This window comes from Chiloscyllium punctatum, chromosome 7 (assembly GCF_047496795.1).
Source record: "Chiloscyllium punctatum isolate Juve2018m chromosome 7, sChiPun1.3, whole genome shotgun sequence".
In the NCBI taxonomy this organism is placed as follows: domain Eukaryota; kingdom Metazoa; phylum Chordata; class Chondrichthyes; order Orectolobiformes; family Hemiscylliidae; genus Chiloscyllium; species Chiloscyllium punctatum.
The window spans coordinates 51,839,190-51,867,136 of NC_092745.1; the positions used below are offsets into that span (position 1 = coordinate 51,839,190).

General features: G+C 41.9%; 1 protein-coding gene across 1 annotated transcript in view; it reads right to left on the reverse strand.

Annotated features, from left to right (window-relative positions):
• Nucleotides 1–1,633: 1,633 nt before the first annotated feature.
• Nucleotides 1,634–27,947, reverse strand: part of LOC140479636 (putative C->U-editing enzyme APOBEC-4) — a 33,923-nt gene continuing 7,609 nt past the window's right edge. The window contains exon 2 of the mRNA XM_072573535.1: nt 1,634–2,931. Within this exon, the coding sequence (XP_072429636.1) occupies nt 1,757–2,908 (1,152 nt within the window). The 5' untranslated portion in view covers nt 2,909–2,931 and the 3' untranslated portion in view covers nt 1,634–1,756. The remainder of the gene's footprint in view (nt 2,932–27,947) is intronic.

Below are 27,947 nucleotides of genomic sequence, written 5' to 3' on the forward strand. Positions count from 1 at the left end.
ACTTTGGACAGAGGTGAGTGGGGAAGGTGTGGATGCAGGTTTTATCACTGGCCTATCACAATGCACTTTCTTTAAAAAATGCACCGTTTATTTCTTGTCTAGTATCTCTGTTGCAGTCCAGCGCTTCGATCATTGAATCAACTGTACAATGTTGTTTGGTACTTAAGACATGATTTCTGTTGTTTATTTGTGAATTTCCTCTGCTATCCAGGAAAGTAGTATAGGCCAAGATAGAACCTTTGATAATTTCCTCAAATGTATTCAAATAGAATTATTTGCATATAGCTAGAGGAAAGAAGGGATGGAAGATAAATTACACAGAGCTGGGTTCAGCAGCAGGGCAGTGGGATCTGCAGAGAGGTTTGACTTGATGGGTGAGGAGAAGGCAAGGGGAGTAGCTGAAAAGACATGAACTGGAAGGTTCTCAGACTTTATTAAGGACTGTTTTATGTTAGTAACAGCGCACTAATGTCAATTTTACTTGTTCAATGCACACCATTGGTATAAATGATATTAGTAGAGAAGAGTTAATTCCAGTACTGAAAATGGTAGTTAAAACTCCAAAGAATTAGGTATATAAAAAGGAAAGCTTTTTTATTCTGCCTATCAATCTTTAAACTATCTATTCAGTAGTCTCATGGCATCAGACCTTCAGATTAGTGCTACTGTTCTGCATGGGTAACGTACAATCATTTCCAACTATCTCCTCCTGGTAGAGTGTGTACTTCATGACTGCTTGTCTCTCTTGAATCCACAAGACACAATGTAGTGGAAAAGATATCATATTGCTGAGGCATGTTAGTGCAGGATTAGGAGAGCAACAACTTGAACAGCAGACACTATTGTACAATGCTTGGTGTGAGTTCAAACCATTATGGTTGTTCTCCCAAAAACTGATCATAAATTATAGAATTTTGCTGCATCACACCAAGAATGTGTAAAATTAAAAAAAAACACAATATAGGCAATATAATGAAGCATGAAAAATGAAGTCAGTAATGTGAAATAGATTTGTGAGGAATAGAGGTGTGTGCATTTGGAAAAAGGAGTAGGTAACAACCTGTATTGACAGTTGCTGAAACAAACTGATAACTCATCGCAATACCTCTAACCTTAATAAGCTTACTTTGTTGACATGATATTTCAATTATTGTCAGAAGCTGTGATGAACTGTGCATAGCTGAATGAGACTGAACAAATAAACAATGACCACATTGAATATGACTAACAACTGAATTCTAAATGTTGTGAGCACAAATTGATTGCACTAGTATATTGCCTGCAGCAAGTCTAGTGAACCAATCAGTCTGGATTAGCTGTCCTCCATCTAGCTCCCGAATAACTAACTACACTCAAAGAATCAAGACCTTGCAGTTTGAGTGTTTGCAGACTTCATGAGCAGATTAAGGTTAGATTTGGCAAGAGTTCAGGTTAAAGCTACTATCTGGAATCAGAGACAATGGGACTGCACCAAAAAATAATTCAGACCTTTTTTCGTCGTTGCCATGTTAATGTAATTGCAATTTCCCTGTCTTTTAAACAACTTTATAATAGTCTTAATTTGACAGTTCCACTAAAAATAGTTGAACAAAGTTGACAAATTTTATCATACATTCCATTGTACTTCCTGCGCAGAGCTTATGAAAAAGCAATGACAGTGGAATTTATTGAAACAATTAATAGACCTTTCTCCTGTTTAAAAGGGATTTCTTCTCATTCAGAAACTCAACCAGTTTGGAAGAGCTGTTTTTGTCAGCTAATTCCTTCTTGTATGTTTTTTTCTCTTCCCTGTCTTCCTCTGTTGCTTTGATTTGCTCGTTCTTTTACCCATTGGAGATTCCAAAATTTGAACTGTTTCAGTTACTTGAATGTCACGTGGTGTTGATCTTGTTGATGTTTCCCCTTTGGATATGTTAGGCATGTTGAGATGTCTCACAACATTCTTTGGTTTAGTGTCCTGTTCTTGATGTGTCTGTACATACAAAGGTGATGGTAGCTTATTGGTAAGATTCATGTATGGCTGAAATAGTTGGTATGGAGCCATTAATGTCATTTGATTCACAGCTGGAGACGGTACTTGTGAAATAGGATACACGTCCATCTCTGGTGGCTTAAGATGTTGCATTCGATATTGCTTTGCTTGGGGTACTACATCTATGTAAGAAGGATGAACACCAGTAATGGCAGCTATCTGATGGGCATTGCTGAGGTCTGCAAAAGCTCTTTCAGGCAAAATTGTGTTGTAAAGAGTTAGCCGTGGCACACCATTCACAAACCTGTGAAGAATTGTCAGCCATGTTTCACTGCTGATGGGATTGAGGGTCACTCTTGGCCAAAGTGAAGCCAAGTTATGGAGAGCTTCTCTATTCCACCCAGATTCGGAAAAGTGATCATCCGTATGGTAGAGTGCAGAGAAATATATGTCCAACCTTGTGCTGGGAAAATCAAACAAGAAATCATTTATTTTGGTTATGCAGCAGTGAGCTCTTTCATTACACGGGGTGTAGTTGGAATAAATGGTAATATAAGCAATGTCCTCATATGAGTACAACAGTGCATCCAGGTAGCTGTCCATGTCAAAGAAGATAGATTCTGGATGAAGTTGATATAAAGTGCAGTTGGTTACTTGTCCTTTTTGCACGATAGTACCAGATGATAATTTCAGTTCATAGAAGATCAGATGCCTGTCAGACTGTGGTTGAGCATAGGGAAATCCAAATGTTTCATAAAATTCAATATAGGAAACTCGTGCTTCTTCTCCAGTTTTGATGTGATAGGGACATTTTGGGCATCTTTCATTGGAATACAGCCAGTAGTAAGGTTTCACCAGTGTTCCTTGAGGAGCAATATATTCTTCATAAGTCATTGTTATGATGGTTGCTTCACTTTTATTTTGTTGCAAAATCATAATCACTTAAGGATAATATATTCCTGAAAGAGAAAATAAAATGGGTATTGACTAAGCAGAAGAGGAGTCTCTGTATGAAGGAAAAACTATAAATTTTCCAAATTTGGGGTATAAACAGATCGTGACAGATCAGATTTTCTTTCAGCATATCTTTATTTCATTATTTCAGATTTTTTTATATATCAGATTTCCAGCATCATTTTATATTGACTATAAATAGAAGATAGAGATAATTGCAGTGGGGAACTTAGAAATTGCTTTCGTGGTTAGAATCTGAAAAATATTTCTGCAGTAAGTGTAAATAGCTTGGATGCTTTCAAAATGAAAGCAGCAAATTGGAAAAGAATACGGGGTATACTGGTAAAAAGGGATGAGGGCAATGGAATTAGAGGGGGCACACCAGACAGAAAGATTACAACTGGTTGTGCTGAATGGTCTGCTATGATACTGGAACAGGGGCCAAAGCACCAGAAACAAACCTATAATTGCAGAAAGTTTATGATGTAAAAACAACACAAAATGGCATGAATACAATTATAATAAACTCATAATATTCTTTGCACTTTGTACATGATTAGATTGGGATAGTTGTGCTTGTGTCGTTCCTCAGTATGAACTTTTCCAGACATTTTCAGGACACTGAAGAGGTTGAGAAGCAGTTTGATGGTTGAAAGTAGGCATTTCTGTGGTGAAATCTTCAGGAATATATGCATACGGAGTTGGCAAACCTTTATCTTCATCCCCATTGAGAAGCGAATTAAGTGATCAGTGGCTATGCCATTTTTAAATGCAGACTTGCACTCTCAGCTACATAAATTTTTACATGTAGCTGCAAGAGGAAGTATTTTATTCAACTGGAATTTCTGATACAAGGTTCCAACATTGAACTACAAAATTCACTAAACAAATATTGGAAGCAAACTATTGTAATTACCCAATACATTGTTGCTAGAATTCAGATCAGTTGTGCTCCATAAATATTACTCAATGTGCTAAAACTCATGTATAATTATAAAGCCTAGAGTCATAATAAGCACATTCCTATGAAAACATTGTGATTGAATATAAAACTATTGGATACAGAGTAAGAATAATAAGATTAGGCATTCAGGTGTAAATGTATATTCTCCACACATGTAGTATATATTGTAAGTGTTTACCTGTAACCAGGGGGCCCAGAAAAGGTGGTTCATCATTGTTTTTCCAGCATTTGTTGTATTTTTGATTAATCTGAACTATGGAATTTATTCCAAATGTTGGTGCAAATCTACAGTAGATCACACAAACATATTTTTCTTCCACCGGTGATTCTGTTCATGTGCTTGATAACTTGTTTGTTGCAGAGGGGTGGGGCAGTTTTGTTTATGGGCAAAGTGAATGGATACAGACTCCATGGCAACAGTGTTGAGACTTTGTGCTGGGTTACTGTTCCTCACGTAGACTATAGGTATTCCCCATACTTCTGGCAAGTTTTCTGAATGTAATTTAATCATCATCATAAAAACCATAGTGCTGCATTTACTATAATCACAGAATTTTTTCAAAGCCAGAATGGCAACATTGTATTCAACAAAGATCATGGAATAATGTGTGTTAGATATTGTCAGGCTGATCCGTCAGTTACAAAAGACTGACAGGCAAGTGAAAGGATATTGAGAAATAGTGAGGACAAATGATTGAGTGGGTTATATCTATTACTGAATATGACGATTTGGATTCATCCTTTCTTTTTCTGCCTTCTGCCTTAAAAGATCCGAAGTTACATGATCCCAGGTCATAGTCCTACAGCTTTATTTGAAATCACAAGCTTTCAGTGCATAACCCCTTCGTCAGCTGAAGTGAAGAGAGAAGCACACAGACACAGAAATTTATAGGCAGAGAGATTAAGGGCAGAGAGATCAAATGATCATACAAATAGTGTGAGTAGAGTGTTGAATAATAAATCTCTGCAGGTGATCAAAAGTGTCAAGTGAAGAGATGATCTATAATATGATTAAATGAGGCAGAGAGAGGTTTACAAAAAATTAAAAATAAAGTTGCGCTGGCGACAAACCAAATGACTGGAATAACAAGATAGGTATAAGAGTAATAAATTCACAAGTAATCCAAAATTGTACAAATTAACTAAAGTAGAGAGATCATAACAATTTCACAAGGTGATGGTGTCAAAACAGGACAGTAAGGAAGATTTTCCAGACCAGAACAGTGTGGTAGGGTCACATGTCATGCGACATGAACCCAAGAGCATCTTAAAAGGTGGCAACACTCACGCTGAGTCAAAGGATTTGCTAAAGTGTTACAGGAAGTGAAGTACTTAGAAGAAATATGTGCCTTCTGCAGATAGGTTATTTCAGATACATTACTATCATTTCTGTTTTTGAATTGACTACTGTAAAAGCTGTCACTTTTGGATGGCGTTGTTCAATCACTTGTAAATAGTGCAATGCTGAATCTGAATGATTGATATTGGGCAAAGATAAATCCAATAATCTTACTAAGCTTTAGTAAATTATGGGGTAGTATTGGCATAGTATATGAAGGTACAGATATTCAATTTTATTTCAAATTATAATCTACATTGGCTCTTGAAAGTAGAGTTGTAGGAAATGTAATAGCCAATAGTCCGTGGTCCCATCAACTGAAATGAGCAGATAGTCTTTGAGGTTGGAATAATTATTCATCTGCAGAACTACCCTTCTCTTTTCAATCAGAGACAGGGACTTTATTTAATGCATTGTTTGAAATATTGCACACTTGATAGTGCAGTACAGGCTGGCACAGTAATGTCAGCTGAGATTATGTGCTGAAGTCTCTGAAGTAGGACTGCAAATTTGAAAGTCAGGCAAAAATGTTATCCACTAAGCCAAATCTTGTAACAGACAGATGTTTGCATGACTTTTGATGAATTCAATATTGTGCAAGTGTTATAAAGGTCACCAGTGGTGGAATGTTAAAATTAGCTGCTTTTCACTCAGAAAATTTGTATGCCTTGGTCACAACACTAAGTAAACATGCAAAATGTTTGAATTGGGATGGCAAAGGTGTTTCAGCATTTTTGCTTTCAGTAGTTCTTTGATACCCATTGGCTGTGGGGGTGCTGCTCAATTGTAAACTGATTTAATTCATGTGCTGGCTTTTGGCCTTTTGGAGATTTCAGTTGGAGCACAGTTATGTTAATATACAGTTTATCAGCCTGCTGCTTTGATAATTTATCTGAATTCAACATTAATTTTAAATCCCAGCATTGACCTGTGACAAAGTGGTGAGATACAAGTGGAGCACAGTGACCTTTTGCATAAACAAATACTGGGAAATTGGCCAACTGTTGTAAAAAAAGACTCACTGGTTTCCTCTATCAATAAGAGTGACGTTCTATTTGTTACAAATCACACAACACCAGGTCATAGTCCAAAAGTTTAATGGGAAGCACACTAGCTTTCAGAGCGACACTCCTTCATCGGATGATACCAAACTTTGTACACCCCAGTTCTATTTGTTGGATACCATTCAGAAAAGTGTGTGTGTCATTCACATTTCATATTCTAGATGCTTGCAAAATTAAAAGTTAAAACCAGCTCACTTCAATAATGGGCCTTACTGGTTTCTAAGGAATTGGATCGCCTTCAATCATGTGCTGAACATATTCAGCAAGACAGAGAACTAAGTGTTCCAGCTGGTATTTATTAGAGACAGGATCTATTACAGCAATCTATAAATTAATTAGGCTGGTATATGATTGTGAGTAACAGAAGAAAACTGCAGTTCTGTAATCTTATCCCGTCAACAATTTGTGATCTGCAGGATTAAAATATTAACATTTTCAGGAATCAAAGATGAGATGAAATAGTAAGGGAATATTTGAGGGTTAGTAAGTTCAATTTCAGATGATATAGCAGAAGAAATATTTTCATGCCTAAAGCAAACCTAAGAAAATATTTAATGCTATTTAGAAGCAACAAGCTAACTGCCATTTAGAAAATTAATGCATGTCAGTATTTTGCTCTGTGGATGTCACATTTTGATATGGGGCCTTTGACTGGTGCAAATAATAATCATTTAGCTTTCTCTCTTTTTTTTGACTTTGGCTGGTGAAACTGCTACCCTGGCAGAAGAGGTAGATAATATTTATTATTTGACCATCCAGGTTGATTTTGTATGGTAGATTTGATGGTTTTTGGAAGCAATGTTAAGTTAAGTGTTAGTGTGTTGTCTTACCAGATTGACTATTAATGGGTTATTCTCACTGTAATGTTGCTCATTTTAGATTAGATTACTTACAGAGTGGAAACAGGCCCTTCGGCCCAACAAGTCCACACCGCCCCGCCGAAGCGCAACCCATACCCCTGCATCTACCCCTGCACCTAACACTACGGGCAATTTAGCATGGCCAATTCACCTGATCTGCACATCTTTGGACTGTGGGAGGAAACCGGAGCATCCGGAGGAAACCCATGCAGACACGGGGAGAATGTGCAAACTCCACACAGTCAGTCGCCTGAGGCGGGAATTGAACCCAGGTCTCTGGCGCTGTGAGGCAGCAGTGCTAACCACTGCTTCAATTTCTTGAATGAAGTTGGGTCAATGTGCCGCAGTTGTTCCTCTCCCTTCTCCTGCTGTTCTAACCTTTTCCTTCAGTCACTAACTGTGGCAATATCAGAAGCCTCATGCCTTTCCAAACATCTTGCTTTGTTTTTGCACAAGATCCCTGCTGCATCCCCATGGCACTGCCCTGACTATTTAGAGTCATCTTGACTGGTATGAATGTAATCAGTTAACTGGGAGTCAACCCATCCTGCTGTCCTTCAAAAATACAGGCACATGGTGGACAAATTCACTGCAGGAAATGATATTATTGATCCCTGAAGATTGCAGGGCAGTTATATGGTAGGTGTATGGGATACTTACCTTTAATAGCAGAGGCATAGAGTACAAGAGCAAGATGGTTATACTGAGGTTGTATAAAATGCTGGTTAGACACCAACTGGAAGACTTGGTGCAATTCTGGTCACCACATTATACAAAGGATGTATTTGTACTAGAGAGGGTGCGCAAGAGATTTACAAGAATGCTACCTGGTCTGCAGGCTCTGAGCTATGAAACCTTGGAGAGGCTGGATTTGTTTTTCTAGAAGCAGCAAATTTTGGGAGGAGTCATAATAGAGGTGGAAAAGGTTTTGAGCGACATAGATAGGGTGGGTAGGAAGGGACCTTATCCATTAATAGAGGGGTCAACTATGAGGGACAATGGCTTAAAGTGAGAGGGAAAAAGCTGAGAGGAGAGTTGAAGAGAAATGCTTTAACTCAAGAGGGTGATGCAAGTCTGGAAGTCACTGCCTGAAAAGGTGATTGAGACACAAAGGCTCATCCCAGTTGTGCAGCACTTGTATATTCACTTGAATTGCCATAATTTACAGGGCTAAAAATAGAAAATGGGATTAATGCAAACAGATCATTGATGACGAGTGTGACACAACTGGCATCCTTCTGTGTTGTAATGTCTTTGAGTCTATGAGTCAAAATAGCAGTGAAGGAGTTGACACAATTCTTCATCCTGTATCATCTGCCAACATAGATCCAGTCAGATGACGATGCAAGTTTCAAGTCCAGCATGTTTCAGGAAGTCATTATTAAGATGGGTGTTCACAATATTCCCACTAAGTTCCTATTTTTGGTGTGACCAAGTTTTTGATCGTCAGACCTAATATTTCTGATTGTGTCTCAGTGTCATGTTTTACTTCTAATTCTCCCAGGAAGTGCCTTGGGATTTTTGTTTGTCACTTTAAGGCATTACATCACAATAGTTGTTGATTATTTAGACTGGGTGGCATGGTGGCTGTGGTTAGAACTGCTGCCTCATAGTGCTAGGAACCTGAGTTCGATTCCAGTCTTGGGCAACTGTGTGGAGTTTGCATATGTCCCTGTGTCTGCATGGGTCTCCTCTGAGTGCTCTCGTTTCCTCCCACAATCCAAAGATGTGCAGGTTAAGTGAATTGGTCATGCTAAATTGCCCACAGTGTTAGGTGCATTAGTTAGGGGAATGGAGCTGGGTGAGTTACTCTTAAGAGGGTTGGCGTGGACTTGTTGGGCCAAATGGCCTGTTTCCATACTGTAGGGGATCTAGTACTGATCATATTACTAAGTTATAAGTGGAGTGCAACTTGGCAATGGTTATGTTGACGAGCAACTGAGCAGAACTTTACAGCATAGAGTTTTATAGCACAGAAGAAAAACTTTAGCCGATTATGTCTGTGGCAGTCATCAAGTACCTATCAACATCGAAACCCATTTTCCAGCACTTGGTCTTGTATGCTATGCCATCTAAATGTTCCCAGCTCAATTACTCTGAGGCAGGTGAGGCCCCTCTGGGTGAAAAAAACAACTTATTCCTCTAAAACTCCTGTCCCTTTCCTTAAATCTACAGTCCCTGGTGATTTACCCTGGTTATTGAAATTGCAAAGTCTAAACTGTTGGGAACTTGAAAGCTCAAGTCCCAGTGGTGTTGATGAGGCTGTATCTGGAGTATGGTGTACTGTTTTGGTGCCCATGTTTAAGAAAGGATATACAGTATTGGCATTGGGGGCAGTTCAAAAGAGATCCACTAGGCTGATTCCAGGGACAAAGGGGTTGGCTTATCAAGGACAGCTAAACAGCTTAGACTATTTGCTGTCAATTCACTTTGTGATTTTTGGTCACTTCTATGAAACCTATGCCCCGCCTGGTCTGCGTTCAGTTTCATAAACTGCCATTCTGTTGCCTGCACTTTGAAAAGCATGAACCCGTTGCAACTGTGTGGTAGATACAGACTAAACCATAGACATAAAAAATCTTGTCCATTTTCATCTTGGTATCCTTTCTAAGGATATGCCAGGAAGGATACCTGCGTTCTTGGTATTTTAAAAAATGTTTTGTGATTTAAATATGAAAGAACTGCTACATGGTCATTCTAAAAGATTAGAGATGTAACAAACAATCGGGTCTTTTTTACAATATATCATTTCAGTTACATCACACTGGAAACTTTTGCTGTAAATTCTGAGTCTTGCAATCTTATACTCCACAACCACCTGATGAAGGAGCAGTGCTCCAAAAGCTAGTGCTTCCAAATAAACCAAGTTGGACTATAACCGGGTGTTGTGTGATTTTTAACTTTTTAAGTGAAAGCACTGGATCATGATTAAGTAAAGCTGGTGGATTCTTTTTCTCCTCTATCTGCCCACACCTCCTTTCTTCCCTCAGATTCTTTTTTCTCTCTCCTTCCTCTTTTGGCAGCTCCTCCCCTTCCCCCACACCTCCCATTGATATCTCTGGACTATGCTGCAAAGAAAAATCCTCCTTTTCTCCACTACATTCTCTGCCCCTTCTCCTAACAGTGCTCTGCTTTCTTGAAAACCAATTGTGTTAGTTTGACAAACAAAAACATCTATTGCAGTCTGAACATGAGCTGCAATACCGAATCCAAAGCCTTCAGCCATTTAGACAGCTGGCACACAATTGCAGACGGAGGCAAATACAAGTATAAATGACTAAATTTATCTTGCCTGATCAATTACAGGCCTGGAAAACTTGATTGTCCAGACTGCAAAGGAGACCGAGAACTCTGCGCTGCAAAATCTGAGGTGGCCATGAAAAAGTAAGTTTGACACGATGTGACTATCTATGATTTTGTTTCATTCAGTGTATGAGAAAACCAAAGGAAATTGTTCATGAGCTGGCAGTTATTGTATGATAACCTAGGGACCCTATCTCATGCAAGGGTGTAGTGAATAGCATTCCAGACCACAGTAGTTTCCTTTTCACCTTTTCGCCCTTATCACCAGCTATAGTGACCCTCAAACTGATGAGAGGTTTTTAAGAAAAAAAAATCACTATCTATTTTTCAAATGTTTGAAAGTTGTTTGTAGATGGAAGTCCTTCATTTAATTTGTGCTTCATGACCACTTGCCGGTGCAGACATTTAGGCAGTTCACATTGTCAGGAGGATGGGAATCAAAGTTTGCCACACACGAGTGTAACCATTAGGAAGCAACTGTGATGTGATTTTGATATGGTTTAATGATGCATTCCAAAGGAATCATAAACGTGAAAATGAAATGTTGGAGAACCATTGATTCCTTCAATTTTTTTTTGTGCAATGCAACAAATACCACTCCAGACTCCAGCATTCCCCATTGAAGAGGCAGCTGGACTGCCTCCCTCAAATTACAGAGAGTTGACTTAAATAATAGTCTAAATATTGAAGCATCCAAAACACTTCAAATGTTATAAAGGCATTTGGTATGCTTTCCTTTATTGGTCAGAGTATTGAGTACAGGAGTTGGGAGGTCATGTTGCGGCTGCACAAGACATCGGTTAGGCCACTGTTGGAATATTGCATACAATTCCGTTCTCCTTCCTATCGGAAAGATGTTGTGAAACTTGAAAGGGTTCAGAAAAGATTTACAAGGATGTTGCCAGGGTTAGAGGATCTGAGCTATAGGGAGAGGTTGAATAGGCTGGGGCTGTTTTCCCTGGAGCGTTGGAGGCTGAGGGGGGGTGACCTTATAGAGGTTTACAAAATTATGAGGTGCATGGATAGGATAAATGGACAAAGTCTTTTCCCTGGGGCGGGGGAGTCCAGAACTAGAGGACATAGGTTTAGGGTGAGAGGGGAAAGATATAAAAGGGACCTATGGGGCAACTTTTTCACGTAGAGGGTGGTACGTGTATGGTATGAACTGCCAGAGGAAGTGGTGGAGGTTGGTACAATTGCAACATTTAAGAGGCATTTGGATGGGTATATGAATAGGAAGAGTTTGGAGGGATATGGTCCGGGTGCTGGCAGGTGGGACTAGATTGGGTTGGGATGTCTGGTCGGCATGGACGGGTTGGACCAAAGGGTCTGTTTCCGTGCTGTACATTTCTATGACTTTGATGGGAAATTGCTTGCTGATCAATTTATATTTCTGAACAATGTGGCTATAATGAAAATACTAAAGAAATGGGTTCCTCTCCTCCACCCCACCTAATCGCTTCTCTTCCTCTTTCCTGCTTGTATGTATCTTCCCCACATCCCTCCCCCAAAGCCTTCAGCCATTTAGACAGCTGGCACACAATTGCAGACGGAGGCAAATACAAGTATAAATGACTAAATTTATCTTGCCTGATCAATTACAGGCCTGGAAAACTTGATTGTCCAGACTGCAAAGGAGATCGAGAACTCTGCGCTGCAAAATCTGAGGTGGCCATGAAAAAGTAAGTTTGACACGATGTGACTATCTATGATTTTGTTTCATTCAGTGTATGAGAAAACCAAAGGAAATTGTTCATGAGCTGGCAGTTATTGTATGATAACCTAGGGACCCTATCTCATGCAAGGGTGTAGTGAATAGCATTCCAGACCACAGTAGTTTCCTTTTCACCTGTTCGCCCTTATCACCAGCTATAGTGACCCTCAAACTGATGAGAGGTTTTTAAGAAAAAAAAATCACTATCTATTTTTCAAATGTTTGAAAGTTGTTTGTAGATGGAAGTCCTTCATTTAATTTGTGCTTCATGACCACTTGCCGGTGCAGACATTTAGGCAGTTCACATTGTCAGGAGGATGGGAATCAAAGTTTGCCACACACGAGTGTAACCATTAGGAAGCAACTGTGATGTGATTTTGATGTGGTTTAATGCTGCATTCCAAAGGAATCATAAACGTGAAAATGAAATGTTGGAGAACCATTGATTCCTTCAATTTTTTTTTGTGCAATGCAACAAATACCACTCCAGACTCCAGCATTCCCCATTGAAGAGGCAGCTGGACTGCCTCCCTCAAATTACAGAGAGTTGACTTAAATAATAGTCTAAATATTGAAGCAGCCAAAACACTTCAAGTCCTCGATTCCCCAACCCTGTTAAAAAGACTTGAGTGCATTCAACCCTATCCATACCTCTCATGATCATATATACACCTATAAGATTCCCTCTCAGTCTTCCAAGCTCTAAAGTAAAAAGTCCTAGCTTGTCGAACATCTCCCTATAACTCAGACTATTGAAGTCCAGGCAACATCCTTGTAAATTTCTTCTGCACTCTTTCCAGTTTAATAACATTCTTCCTATAGCAAGGTGACCAAAAGTGAACACAATACTAAAAATGCGGCATCACCAATGTCCTGTACAACTGCAACATAACTTCCCAACTTCTCAATACTCGATACCCTGATTGATGAAGGCCAGTGTACCAAAAGCCTTCTTCAATCCTCTGTCTATCTGTGACTCCACTTTCAGAGAATTGTGAACCTGAACTCCAAGATCCCTCTGTTCCACTACATTCCTTAAGGTCCTTACCATTCACCATCAAACTTGGTTTGACTTTCCAAAATGCAGCACCTCACATTTATCTATGTTAAACTCCATTTCGTGGCCCACTTCCCCAGCTGATCAAGATCCTGCTGCAATTTTTGAGAACCTTCCTCATTGTCCACGATTTTAGTGTCATCTGCAAATGTACTAATCATGCCTTGTACATTCTCATCCAAATCATTGATGTAGATAACAAACAGTAATGGGCCCAGCATCGACCCCTGAGGCACTCCACTTGTCACAGGCCTCCAGTCTTACAAGCATCCTTCCACTATTACCCTCATCCTCTTACCATTAAGCCAATTGTGTATCCAATTTGCCAGCTCTCCCAGATTCCTCCAAATATCTGTGATGTTTGAAGAAATATGACTACAATTAAGACCTGATCCTGGTGTCCTAACCTTGGTATATCTCGCATACAATGATGCCATTGAATGCTTTGCATTTTTAAAAAGAATTTTACAGAATGTTCTGGCTCTCCAGCAATTCTTCTCACATTGTTAAATTCCAAGTTAAAAATGCAATTTAGCCAGAGGTCAGACCAAACTTACTTCTGTATCATTGCTGTCTTTTCTACATGATCGACACTACCGTTGTTGCGAATGTTCGATCTTTTAAAGTGCATGTTTCTGCAAAATTGATGATAAACCACAAAATTAAAATGGTTTTTCGGTCTATAATTGGTTATCAGACATTTAAAAAATAACTTGAGTCTCAAAATTCAGCATTTCAGGCCCCAATTGGCTAATTTTATGAAATAAGGTCCTACTCCAAATGTAAAATTGTACAAGAGAACAAACCAAACAGTCACGGCAAATAGAGAGGCAGGAAACAGCCCCCTTAGGGGTCTACCCAGATGTGGAGTTACTGGGTAGACGCCCACCCTACAGAATTGAAGAGGCTACGAAGCAGTGTCCTGTGACAAAGGGAACAGTAGAGACAGAGGTACAGTTAAAATGGGAAAGGAGTGAAGAAGACGAGATTAAACAGAGAGGAAAAGAAGATAAAGAAAGAAAGGGAAGGCTGGAGGAAATAGAAGCTATACAACGTGAGCAGGAGGAGCTGAAGCACGTGCGTGATGTGCTGAATTCACTAAGACGAATATCGGGAGTACAGGAGGAGGATTGAGCAGGGAAAAAGTGGGAGTAGGAAAGATAGATAAACGAGGAAAAAGAGAGGCCCCGGGAGGGGGGGGGGGGAGGGGTTAGCAGGCATGGGATGGAAATAGAATCAGAATCATAGTGTGATGGGGAATTATTGAGTGGTGGCCTCAGTAGGGAAAAAGATCTCAACAGGACAAGATGCTAACACTACTCATAAAAGGGGGGGAGACACCTATAATATGTTCCTTGGGGAAGTCAGGATCTGAAAGGGCTGAGAAATGCGCTGCCCAGCTTACATGAGGAAGCGGGAAAGTGGATCAGGGTTTTTGAAGATGAAACCACAGGATGTTTGTTGGCTATGAGAGACTTGAAAGGGAGGCTGATAGGGCTCCCAAAGTTAGGGGAAATAATGGACCGAGCCAGTTTGAAAAATGTGGTGGACAATCTGATGATTGATGGGGCCGGGTTTGACCAAGTGAGACAGAGAGTATGGCAGGCCCTAAAAGACTGTTATCCAAACAAGATGGACCACAAATTCTGAGAGGGGACCCACTGGGAGATGACAAGAACCTGACCGCCTATTTTGAAAGACAGTTAAAAAAGTGGATGCTGGAAACAGGGCAAGATGTAGAGGACAATCAGTTGCTGACCACAATGTTCCGAAATACTATCATTGCGGCAATGTCCTCCCAAGTCAGGTCAAGACTGGAGGAGGTGGTAGGACTGACATCATCAATGAGCCACTAGGAATTTAGAGACCACGTAGCTCATGCAGTCAAAAGTTCCGAAAAGAGAAATTGTCTGAACAGTAGGAGCAGGTGCAAAGGAAACTGATCGGCTTTCATTCAAAAAGTTGTTAAGTTGGTGTTGCAGACGTTGAGAATCAGGGGTTTGGGTGTATGTATCATCCCCAGTCGCAAGGTATGGTGGAAAGGATCAATGGGACATTGAAGGTCAAATTAAGTAAAATCTGTGTGAGCACCAATCCTAATTGGGTTGATGTGCTGCTGCTAGCACTAGTGAGTTATTACGTGCAGACTAACCACATGACCAATTTAACACCACATGAGATGCTCACAGGCAGACCCATGCCAGTGCCCAAGTGGAAGGGCCCATACGAAGGGCCCAGTTTGGAGCAATTAAGCTTAGAGCTTAAGCAATAAATGCGGTAGCCAACCATGGTACATGACACTATCCACATGCAGGAAACACAAAGGGAACCAGAACCTGACAATGAGGAAGGACCTATTACAACTGGGGATCGTGTGGGTCTTCCAAAGACGCTGAAATGAGCCGAGGAGGGAGGGATCTTTCATAGTGACCAAGCCATCACCTACCACCATCCAAGTGGAAGGACGACACGTATGGTACCACCTTAATCATTGTACTAAAGCTCTCCCACTGGCGCAAACTGACTCTGAAGCTGAGGTAAGTGGAGCTGAGGCCGAGGAACTTGGATACGGGCAGGACATGCAGGAAGCTAGTACTCCACAGCAGGGTTCCGAAAAAGGTAAAGGTGCAGCTCTTGGGGACATTGATCATTCTGGAAGTGATAGTGATGGAGATGTGGAGCATAGCCCTTTTCCTGGCAACAGGGCTAAGGGAGGAGTGAGAGAAGCCCCTACAACCAGCAGAGATTTATCAACTATACTGACGGTGCCCTTGAGGCTTTAGGAGAACAATTGGATGCTACCACCAAAATGACATGGCAAAACAGACAGGCCTTAGACTGGATACTGGCAGAGAAAGGCGGAGTTTGCATGATGTTTGTGGGGGAGCATTGCTGCACCTTCATACACAGCAACACCAGCCCTGGGGGATCTTTTACGATGGGAGATTTGCTCGTTTGATTCTTGAGGGTTTAAACTAGTTTGGCAGGGGGGGTGGGAATCAAAGCCATATATCTGAGAGGGGGGCAGTTGCAGATGGGGCAGTGACAGGATGTATTGAATCTATCGGGAAGGTTTCTCATGCGTCGAACCAAAGGGATCAGTTAAAACGTGTCTGCTTTAACACAAAGAGTGTCAGAAATAAGAGTGACGAACTTAGAGCATGGATCAGTACTTGGGGCTACGATGTTGTGGCCATAACGGAGGTGTGAGTTTCACAGTGGCAGGAATGGTTGCTTGATGTTCCAGGGTTTAGAACGTTTGAAAAAAACAGGGAGGGTGGAAAAAGAGGAGGGGCTGTAGCATTGTTAATCAGAGAGTGCATCACAGCTACAGAAATGAAGGTCGTTGAGATAGACAAACTACTGAGTCAGTTTGAGTGAAAGTTAGGAACAGCAAGGGAACAGCCACCTCATTTGGGGGTGGGGTGGGGGGGTGGTTCTACAGACCACCTAATAGCAGTAGAGAGATTGAAGAACTCATAGGCAAAAATGCAGATGTACCAGGGTTGTTGCTATGGGTGATTTCAACTTTCCCAATAGCGACTGGAACCTTCTAAGTGCAGATGGTTTGGATGGAGCCATTTTTGTCAGGTGTGTTCAGGAGGGTTTCCTTACTCAGTATGTAGATAGACTGATGAGAGGAGAGGCCATTTTGGATTTGGTGCTTGGCAAAGAGCCAGGACAGGTGTCAGATCTCGCGGTGGGAAAACACTTTGGTGATCGGGATCACAACCGCCTCACATTTACCATAGCCTTGGAGAGGATAAGGAGTAGTTACTGAGGGAAGATATTTAATTGGGGAAAGGGAAATTATGACGCTATCAGACAGGAGTTGGGAAGTACAGACTGGGAGCAATTGTTCCACAGGAAGAGCACAACAGACATTTGGAGACTACTTAAGGAGCAGTTGTTGAGACAGGTAAGAAGGGGTATGATTAAGGAATCTTGGATGGCAAGAACAAAAGAGCTTCTCATCAAAAGGAAGAAGGCAGCTTGTGTAAGGTGGAGGAAGCAAGGATTTAGCACAGCTTTAGAGATTACAGGATTACTAGAAAGGAGCTCAGAAATGGACTGAGGAGAGAGCCAGGAGGTAGCACAAAAAAGGCTTGGCAGGAAGGATTACAGAGAACTCAAAGGCATTTTACTCATATGTGAGGAATAAGAGAATGATCAGGGAGAAGGTAGGGCCGATCAGGGATAGTGTAGGGAACTTGTATGTGGAGTCTGAGCAGATAGGGGAAGCCCTAAATGAGTTTTTTGCTTCGGTTTCTTCCAAGGAAAGGGACCTTGTTGTGAATGAGAACTTTGAGGAGCTGGAATACAGGCTTGACCAGATCAAGATTGAGGAAGTTGATGTGCTGGAAATTTTGGCAAACATTAAGATTGATAAGTCCCCAGGGCCAGACCAGATTTATCCTAGGCTGCTCCAGGAAGTGAGAAAGGAGGTTGCTAAGCAAGCCCCTGGCGAAGATCTTTGCCTCCTCACTCTCCTCGGGAGTTGTACCGGAGGATTGGAAGGAGGCAAATGTTGTTCCACTTTTCAAGAAGGGGAATAGGGAAATCCCTGGCAATTACAGACCAATCAGCCTCACATTTATGGTCAGCAAAGTTTTGGAAAGAATTCTGAGGGATAGGATTTATGAGTATTTGGCAAAGCATATAGTGATTAAAGGCAGTCAGCATGGCTTTGTGAGGGGCAGGTCATATCTCACAAATCTTACTGAGTTCTTTGAGGAGGTGACAAGATATGTCAACTAAGGTTGAGCAGTGGATGTGGTGTATATGGACTACAGCAAGGCATTTGAAAAGGTTCCCCATGGTAGACTCATTCATAAAGTCAGGAGGTATGGGATACAGGGAGATTTGTCTATCTGGATTCAGAATTGGTTGGCTGTCAGATTCCCCATGGTAGACTCATTCATAAAGTCAGGAAGTATGGGATACAGGGAGATTTGGCTATCTAGATTCAGAATTGGTTGGCTGTCAGATTCCCCATGGTAGACTCATTCATAAAGTCAGGAAGTATGGGATACAGGGAGATTTGGCTATCTAGATTCAGAATTCGTTGGCTGTCAGATTCCCCATGGTAGACTCATTCATAAAGTCAGGAAGTATGGGATACAGGGAGATTTGGCTATCTAGATTCAGAATTCGTTGGCTGTCAGATTCCCCATGGTAGACTCATTCATAAAGTCAGGAGGTATGGGATACAGGGAGATTTGTCTATCTGGATTCAGAATTGGTTGGCTGTCAGATTCCCCATGGTAGACTCATTCATAAAGTCAGGAAGTATGGGATACAGGGAGATTTGGCTATCTAGATTCAGAATTCGTTGGCTGTCAGATTCCCCATGGTAGACTCATTCATAAAGTCAGGAAGTATGGGTTACAGGGAGATTTGGCTATCTAGATTCAGAATTCGTTGGCTGTCAGATTCCCCATGGTAGACTCATTCATAAAGTCAGGAAGTATGGGATACAGGGAGATTTGGCTATCTGGATTCAGAATTGGTTGGCTGTCAGATTCCCCATGGTAGACTCATTCATAAAGTCAGGAAGTATGGGATACAGGGAGATTTGGCTATCTAGATTCAGAATTGGTTGGCTGTCAGATTCCCCATGGTAGACTCATTCATAAAGTCAGGAAGTATGGGATACAGGGAGATTTGGCTGTCTGGATTCAGAATTGGTTGGCTGTCAGATTCCCCATGGTAGACTCATTCATAAAGTCAGGAAGTATAGGATACAGGGAGATTTGGCTATCTGGATTCAGAATTGGTTGGCTGTCAGATTCCCCATGGTAGACTCATTCATAAAGTCAGGAAGTATGGGATACAGGGAGATTTGGCTATCTGGATTCAGAATTGGTTGGCTGTCAGATTCCCCATGGTAGACTCATTCATAATGTCAGGAAGTATGGGATACAGGGAGATTTGGCTATCTGGATTCAGAATTGGTTGGCTGTCAGAAGGCAGAGAGTTATTGTAGTTGGAAAGTATTCTGCCTGGAGGTCAGTGTTGAGTGGGGTCCCACAGGGCTCTGTTCTTGGGTCTCTGCTCTTTGTAGTTTTTGTAAATGACTTTGATGAGGAGCTTGAGGGGTGGGTGGGTTAGTAAATTTGCAGATGGCACAAAGGTTGGAGGTGCCGTTGATAATATCGAGGGCTATTGCAGGCTGCAGTGCGACATATACCAGGATGCAGAGCTGGGCTGAGAAATGGCAGATGGAGTTCAATCTGGATAAATGCAAAGTGATACATTTTGGAAGGTTGAACTCGAATGCTGAATTGAATACAGGATTAAAGACAGGATTCTTGGCAGTATGGAAGAGCAGAGGGATCTTGGTGTGCAAGTATATAGATCCCTCAAAGTTGCCTCCCAAGTTGATAGGTTTGTTAAGAAAGCATATGGTGTTTTGGCTTTCATTAACAGGCGGATTGAGTTTTAAGAGCCGCAAGGTTCTTCTACAGCTCTACAAGTTCCTGGTGAGACCACACTTGGAATGTTGTGTCCTGTCCGGGTCGCCCTACTATAGGAAAGATACGGAGTTTTTAGAGAGGTTGCAAGGAAGGTTTACCAGGATGCTGCCTGGACTCGAGGACTTGCCTTATGTGGAGAGGCTGAATAAGCTCGGACTTTTCTCTCTGGAGAGAAGGAGGAAGAGAGGTGACCTGATCAAGAGGTATACAAGATAATGAGAGGAATAGATAAAGTCAATAGCCAGAGACTTTTCCCCAGGGCAGGATTGACTGGTACAAGGGATCATAGTTTTAAGACATTAGGAGAAAGGTATAGAGAAGACATCAGAGGTAGGTTCTTTACATAGAGAGTTGTGAATGTTGCCAGTGGTGGTGGTGGAAGCAGAGACAGAATGGACATTTAGGCACCTGCTGGACATGCACATGGACAGCAGTGAGTTGAGGGGTGCATAGGTAAAGTTATTTTATTTTATGTTACGATTAACCCTCGGCACAACATCATAGGCCAAAGGGTCAGTTCTGTGCTGTAGTTTTCTATGTTCTATGTTCTAAAGCAATGGAAAAATGAAAGAATCTGAGGCAGGAATTAAAGGACAATGCAGGATTTGGTCATCAGGCTTTTGATTGATTGAATAATATGTTGGGGTCTTGGGGAGCATGATTCATCAAGGTTGGTCTTATTGTAGGTGCTGCGTTACTTGGTGCCTTTGTCTTTTGTTGTGCCTTACCTTTTTTTAAGTCTTTTCTAGTTTGCATCACTACACGGCCACTTGTAGTCGCTTCAACAACCCCCAGACGTACTTACTCTTCTGACGGAGCCTCACCGCTCTATTGTTACAATCTGACAACCGCCTCGGTGCAAGGAACATGAGAACATCGATGTTACTTCTGAAGAACGCGCGTGATCTAGATTGTGAGGGACCTTGGGTCTTTTTTCCCTGTTCTGGTTATTGGAGGACAGGTTTTTGGCCCAAGGGATCCCAGGAATGGAGGAAGAACCCTTTAAGAATCAGACCCCGAAATTCTTTGTGTCTGTTTTGGGACCTACAATGTTTTTATTGGGCATCAGGAGGTCTGCACTTATTGTCTTCTTTCTCTAAAGTGAGACCAATAGGTCTCAAAGGGGGAAATATGGAAAACAAAGAGCACAAGGGCATATGTGACAGGTTAAAGCATACAGAGACCACTGGTGGAATGTCTCAAGAGGTCTGTGAAATGTAACATTAATCAAAATACTACATTGAAGGATTGATGGAATGCCACATTGGAGTGCTACATCAATTAGTAGAGTCAGCCTGGGGTTGAAGACCATTGTGACAGCAGATGTGATAGTAAGGGGAACCTCGATTATCCAACTACCAATTTATACGAAAATCGGATTATCCGAAAGAGATCTTGAGGTCCCGACAGAAACATTACATCAAAGACATGTGACCAACACTGATCGCATCTTTTGTTTACAGTGATTACAAGTGCTGCCAAGAACAGTCCTGGACTGATGGGGAGCGCAGGCATCGTCTCTAAATGACTGACCTCCCCACCCCCTCCCTCTCTCTTCCCACACTTTCCCTGGAGTTCGACACATGCTTGTGCCCTAGACCCCTCCCCTTCCCCGATAATCTCTCTAACATTGTCCTGTACAGGGCAAAGGTGGAACCTGTCAAAACGTTGCAGTAAAACGTTGTGTGTCTGGCTGTATGTGTGTGTGTGTGTGTGTGCGCTATTTGGAGGCTCACCCCACAAAGGCAGCAGCTGTCTTGTTGTTGGTGTCCAGTCCAGCTGCCCCAGAGAGTGGGCGGGGATGGACGGGGTTGGGGGGGGGGGGGAGGCGGGAAACACAGGGGTTGCGCGGAGGGTGAGGGCGGACGGGGTGGCAGTGTTGGACAGGGTTTGGGGGGGTGTGTGTGGGGAGGCGCGGTTGGACAAGTTTTGGGGGCGCGGTGGGGGGGGCGCCAGAGTTGGACAGGGTTTGGGGGGCGTGTGGGGAGTGGTGTTTAATAGAGTTTGGGGGCGGGTGGAGGGCACGGTTTGGGGGGCAGGCGGGGAGCGATGTTTGATGGGGTTGGGGGCAGGTGGGGGGAGCGATGTTTGACGGGGTTTGGGGGCAGGTGGGGGGGAGCGATGTTTGATGGGGTTTGGGGCAGGTGGGGGGGAGCAATGTTTGACGGGGTTTGGGGCAGGTGGGGGGGAGCGATGTTTGACGGGGTTTGGGGGCAGGTGGGGGGAGGGGGTGGGTGGCGGCGAGGGCTCACGCGCGGTGTGCTGCTGCCTCGTCTCCTGAATGAGGAGCAGACTTAACAGAAAACTCCGAGCCCCAGAGGAAAGGCATTGAATCGATTAACCGAATAATCAATTATCTGAATGAAATAGTGCCCGCCCATCTCGTTCAGATAATCAAGGCTTCTCTGTAGTAGAGTAAAAAAGTTCAATGTAGGAAATACCATAGTGGCAGAAGTAGAGAGATAACATGAACTAACATCATTCGCTTGTGACATGTCTGTAGTAAGGTAGTCTTCACTAACACAGTCAGACATATTGATAAGATTGAAGAAAGCATGATAACAAAAAGGTATTAAAAGACAATGGACCCTGAGGTTCGGGGGCAGCCAGGAATTTGTATACTGATTGTCATGGTTTTTGTTTGCAAATAAAAGATCATCTTCTTAAAGAACTCTTTGCGTCTCCTCGTAATTCTCTACAACACTGTCAGACTGAAATCCTTCATTTGAACGCAGCTCCACCAAGCATTCTCATAATTGGCCACTGCCAGCAACTTTCTAAACCAGCTCCCAGTTTTGTCCAAAGTTGGGTTACTTCCTTTCAGAACGAAGAGCAAGAGAGTTGCCATTCCCAACAAAACTCAACCCTGGTGTTGGTGACTGAAGCGTCTGATTCCAGGAAAAATATTATTCACTCATGGAGTTAAAACTGACTTTTTTGAGCAATGCAAGTTTGCCTTACTTTGATGAGATATTTTATATAACTTTTTTAAAAAAGTACAAAGGAAGCTATGCATTTGATTTTTTTTTTAAAGATCATTGCACTCATAACCAAAATATTTTGTCTTTAATTTCTAACAACATTTTAATTACGACATAGTAAATTTTAGTGCATGGGGCATGTCTGTAGCAGCTTTAAATGCACAGTCCACAAAAACAGCACTTTGGAGTATTCTATGTTAGCTTGATCTTGATCTAGCAACCTGAAACATCGACTCTCCTGCTCCTCGGGATGCTGCCTGACCTGCTGTACTTTTTCCAGTTCCACACTCTGACTCTCCATCATTTTGCAGTCCTCACTATCTCTTTGATAAATATTTATGTAAGCATGTTCAAATACAACAAACTAAAATCCCAAAGGGTTTGTCTGACAAACTTAAAACTGAAGCACCAGTTTAAAACGTCAAGTGAAATGACTGCAATTCTTTTGTTCTTAAAGAAACTAGCTTAAACATTTATGCACATTCTAAGTCAGCTTAATGCCTAATAAACACGAACTGGAGCATAATTCCTCAGAAGTGATCTTTAGTGGCAGAGGAAGGAGCTACAAGTAAAAGATTTCGGAAGAGAACAACCATCAAGAAATCATGCATCACTTCCCGTTCACGCAACTGAGCTGTTGTGTGCACAATGCCTTCATCTTTGAGGGCAGCGGGACAGCACATTTTGTGGATTAATAGGTATAACTGGGAAGAGGGAACCATCTAATATGTAACAATTAGCAAGTCATTTTAAACAAAACAATTATTGCACAGCCATTAAAATCCATTGACACCACCTCCAACAGTAGGACAACATCTTAAGCTTCTTACTACATGCCGAAATCTTGTAGGCAAATTTACTCAGGCAGCTCCTATGGAAAATAAAGAGCATGAAAGAATGGGAAGGGTTAAATAAAGCATGAAGACCACTGACAATCTGTGATCTGTGGAAGGCAAGATGGGGTAACAATAGTGGAATGCTCTTACACCAATTTGCAGAGTAAGGTTAAGGCTGTAAGGTCACTATGGTGAGATGAGATAACAGTTAGTAGAGCTAGTTTCCCTGTTAAGTGTCATTATGACAGGATTGGGACCATAAATATTTGGGACATGACATTAAAATATCTAATTAATAGTTAGTAGAGTCAGCTTGAGACAGGACACTATGGTAATAAATGGAACAGCTAAATATCTATCATGACAAGTTAGTCTGGAATGGAAGATCACTGTAGCAGAGGTGATAATAAATATCTAACCGTGACATTAGAATAACATTAAGTAGAATGTAAAACTAAAGAGATAATGGAAACTAACATCACTGGTTTATTGTGTAGCTAGAGTGAGGTATTTTGATTAATATAGTTGGACATGCTGATAAGCTAACAGAAGCATGATAAAAAAAAATTAGAAACCACGGACCCTGAGGTTCGTGGGCATTTGAGAATCTGCTTTCTCAATGTCGCAGTTTTTGTTTGCAAATAAATGACCTACTTCTTGAAGAGCTCTGTGTGTCTCCTGGTGATTCTCTACATTTTCCCCCATGACAAATTTGGGACTGTGAGCAGGGTCGTACAGAGACCCACCTGGACAGAGGGCGGCAGTAACAGGGCGCTGCTCGGTCCACCGGGGGCACTCCTGAGACTGACAGAATCAGGGTACCCAACAAAAAAAGTTAGCATTTTTGCTGTGAATTCAGACTATATTCTGCTGGCTTGGAGTAGTCCTCGGGGTCTTGGAGGTGCAGGAACCTGCCGGAGGGTCTCTCTGATCCAATATCCAAAGGCGAGGGCTAAATTGCAGCTGAAGGAGACGTGGAGAGTTGGTCAAGAAAACTACGCAGTGGGGTAAGGGATGAGTAAGAATAGAATGTAGCAATTGTCTGAGTAAAATTCCACGTGGTGAATATAAGACCCGATAGATAGATACGGCAGAATAAATAAGGGGAAATTGTTTTACTAAAAGCATAATAAAATTCCACGTGGTGAATATAAGACTTTATAGATAGATAGGACAGAAAAAAATAAGGGGAAATTGTTTTACAGAAAGCGCTGATAGACCTGTTTAGAAAGCCGGCAGATTGGTAGTGGATGGTTAAACGTAAAATAGCAGAGAATAGACATAGCTTTATAGTGTTACTAGACTGTTAAATGTTTTAGATAAGGCTTATAGGATAATTAGACTTTTGGAAATGAACAAAGGGTCTGTCTAAGTAAGGCTCTGCCAGAGAGAGAGAGAGAGAGAGAGAGAGAGAGAGATAGTTTAATCATTGTGTGGTGATCAAATGTTTGTGTTTTGTTTCCCTGGAGCTTGAGATCCAGGGGTATTTTGATTTTATTTTGCACTGTAAGAATGTAAGATTTCTTTTGACAGAGTATTTTTTCAAGAAAATGTTAGTGATTGGTGCATTTTGAAGCTGCAGTGTTAGATTGGTTTGTGCTGAATGAATGAGAATAACTTGTTTGTATTAACTAGCTGCAATTGAGGACACTTAGGAATTGATAGATTGGTAAGGGGCAATTGCAAGTTATAAAGTTAGGGATTGCTTATACTGTTGATAAATCCCAACCAGACTTGAATGGTATGAGAGCTTATGAGAGCAAAGATAATACATTAGCTGGACTGAAATACATGTTAGGATGGATAAAGGGACTGCAGTTGAGATACTGAGTAAGAAATTTCCAGTGGCAAGAAATGATATTGTAAAGATTTCTAAGAAATGGGAAGAAAGAACTCAGGATTTATTGACTAAATGGCCAAAAGAAGGTACCTTTGATATATATAATATATATATATATATTATATATATATGTGCAATGAGATGGAAGGACTAATCAAGAACTATAAGCTGAAAGATAAATCTGAAAATAGAAACCAAAAGAGAGATCAGGAGATGGAAATATTAAAACTTTTCAGGGAGGAGGGTGAGGAACTGAAGGTAGCTTGTTAGGCACCTGTGGTGACTAGGAAAGCTGCAAAAGAACGAGCTGAGCAGTTACGGGAAACAGAAAAGCAGGAATCAGCCTCCCCTCTATACCCAGATGTGGAGGAGTTGAATCGACCTCCTCCCTACTCGAATCAAGAGGCATTGAAGCAGTGTCCAGTAATAAAGGGAACAGTAGAAATAGAGGGACAGTTAGAATGGGATGGAAGTGTGGAAGATAAAAATGAACTGAGGGAAAGAAGAGAAAGAGAGAAAAGGGTCAGGCAAGAGGAAATAGAAACTATACGAGAGCAAGAAAAGCTGAAACATGAGATTAGTGTGCTGCGTGGGCTAAGGGAACAAAAAGCAATTGAGGAATACTCATTGCAATACAAAAGAAGGGCTGAAGAGAAAAGCAGTGAAGGTGATGCAGAGGAAGCAGAAAGGAATGATGAGAGACCAGGAGAGAGAAAGGCCCCAATACCTAAAGAATGGGAGGAATTTGAAATTGCATCGGACTCAGAGCCCGAGGGGGAATTATTGAGAAGTAGTGTCAGTAAAGGGAAAAAGGGTCAACAGGGAAGGATGCTACCGCTCCTTATAAAAGAGGGGAGAAACCCACAATACATTCCTTGGGGAACTCAGGATCTGGAAGGGCTGAAGAATGCACTCCCAGTTCACTTGAGGGAGTGGGAAAGTGGATCAGGGCTTTTGAAGATGAAACCACTGGGCGATTCTGGCTATAGGAGACTTGAAGGCACAGCTGGTGAGGTTGGTAGGGCTCCTGAGGTTAAAGGAAATAATGGTCCGAGCCTGTTTGAAAAATGCGGCAGACAATCCAATGATTGATGGGGTCGGGTTTGATCGAGTGAGACTGAATGTACGGCAGGCCTTAAGAGACTGTTATCCACCCAAAATGGACCCCCAGGCTCTGAGAGGGGATCCACTGGGAGAAAGTGAAAACCCGGCTGCCAACTTGGAGAAACAGTTTAAAAAGTGGAGGCTGGAAACAGAGCAAGACACAGACACTAATCAGTTGCTGACCATAATGTTCCGAAATTCCATTATTGAGGTAATGCCCTCCCAAGTCAGGTCAAGACTGGAGGAAATGGTGGGTCTGAAATCATCAATGAGCCATTTAGAGAATTTAGAGATCATGTAGCTCATGTAGTTGAAAGGTTTCAAAAAGACAAAGAGAAACTGTCTGAACAGCAGGAGGAGGTGCAAAGGAAGCTGGCGCAAATGCAGCTCAAAGAGCTTAAAAAGAAAGAAAAAGAGAAGGCTAAAAAGGTGTTGCCAGTAAGAACCGACACAGTAATCAACACTGGTGTGGACCAAGTGCCGGTGCAAGGGGGTCCTATCAGGTAGCCAGACAGGGGCCAGAAAGTCCCATGCCAGCAATGGAGGTTATTAGAGAAGCTTTCCCACAGGTGATGTATCCAGGACAGAGCAGATCTAAACAACAGCCTAAACAGAACCGGGGTCCCCAAGGACTGGGACGTAGGAATGGGGAATTAAGGTAGATAATAAATAATCAGGCTCAAGGGGGATCAGAAATGATGTGCTGGGGATGCCATCAACCAGGCCACTTTAGGAGGAATTGCCCTTATTGAACAAGGCCCTCTCTGCCCTACAGCGGGCCTAGACGGCGGGAATCCCCAGTGACCACTTCCCGACACCTACACTGTATGGGATGTGTTAGGGATGCCCTGTGAACCTGGGTGGGAAGGGGCACTACCCTGTAGTAGCATGGGAGGGTGATCAAAAACCAGTATTACAAGTTAATATAGAAGGGTGGCAGACACCGGTGATGATAGACATATACACTTGTGGACAGCCGCGGTATGCCTCTCACCTTCCCATGTCAAGTAAATTTGTTAAAACTGTAGGGTTCTCAGGGAAATCACAGTTAACTCGATTTACAGCTCCAGTAAGATTAGCAATGGAAGATAGGGAGATAGTTCTGTCAATATTAGTGTCTAAAGAGATGCCAATTAACTTGTTAGGTAGGGATGCTTTACTATAGTTAGAGGTAAGATTGGAGTGCACACAGCCGGGATTGGTCGTAGAAAAGGCCAATACAAAATTAGTGATGCAAGAAGTTAAAGATGTTAATGTTTATTTTCAAGGGGATATAGCAAGTGATAATCAAGACATTTGGGGGATGTGGGAAGCAGAATTGTTGACGATGTTGACTAAAGCAAGACCACCTAAGTCTGAGCTGCACTGTACAGTGATATTTGATGAGTCTCAGGATGAGGTGTTAGAGAGGAAGTGGCAGCAGGAAGTCACTGCTCCACAACATTTGAGAAGTGAAGCAATAGTATTAGGGGAGCAGGGAGTG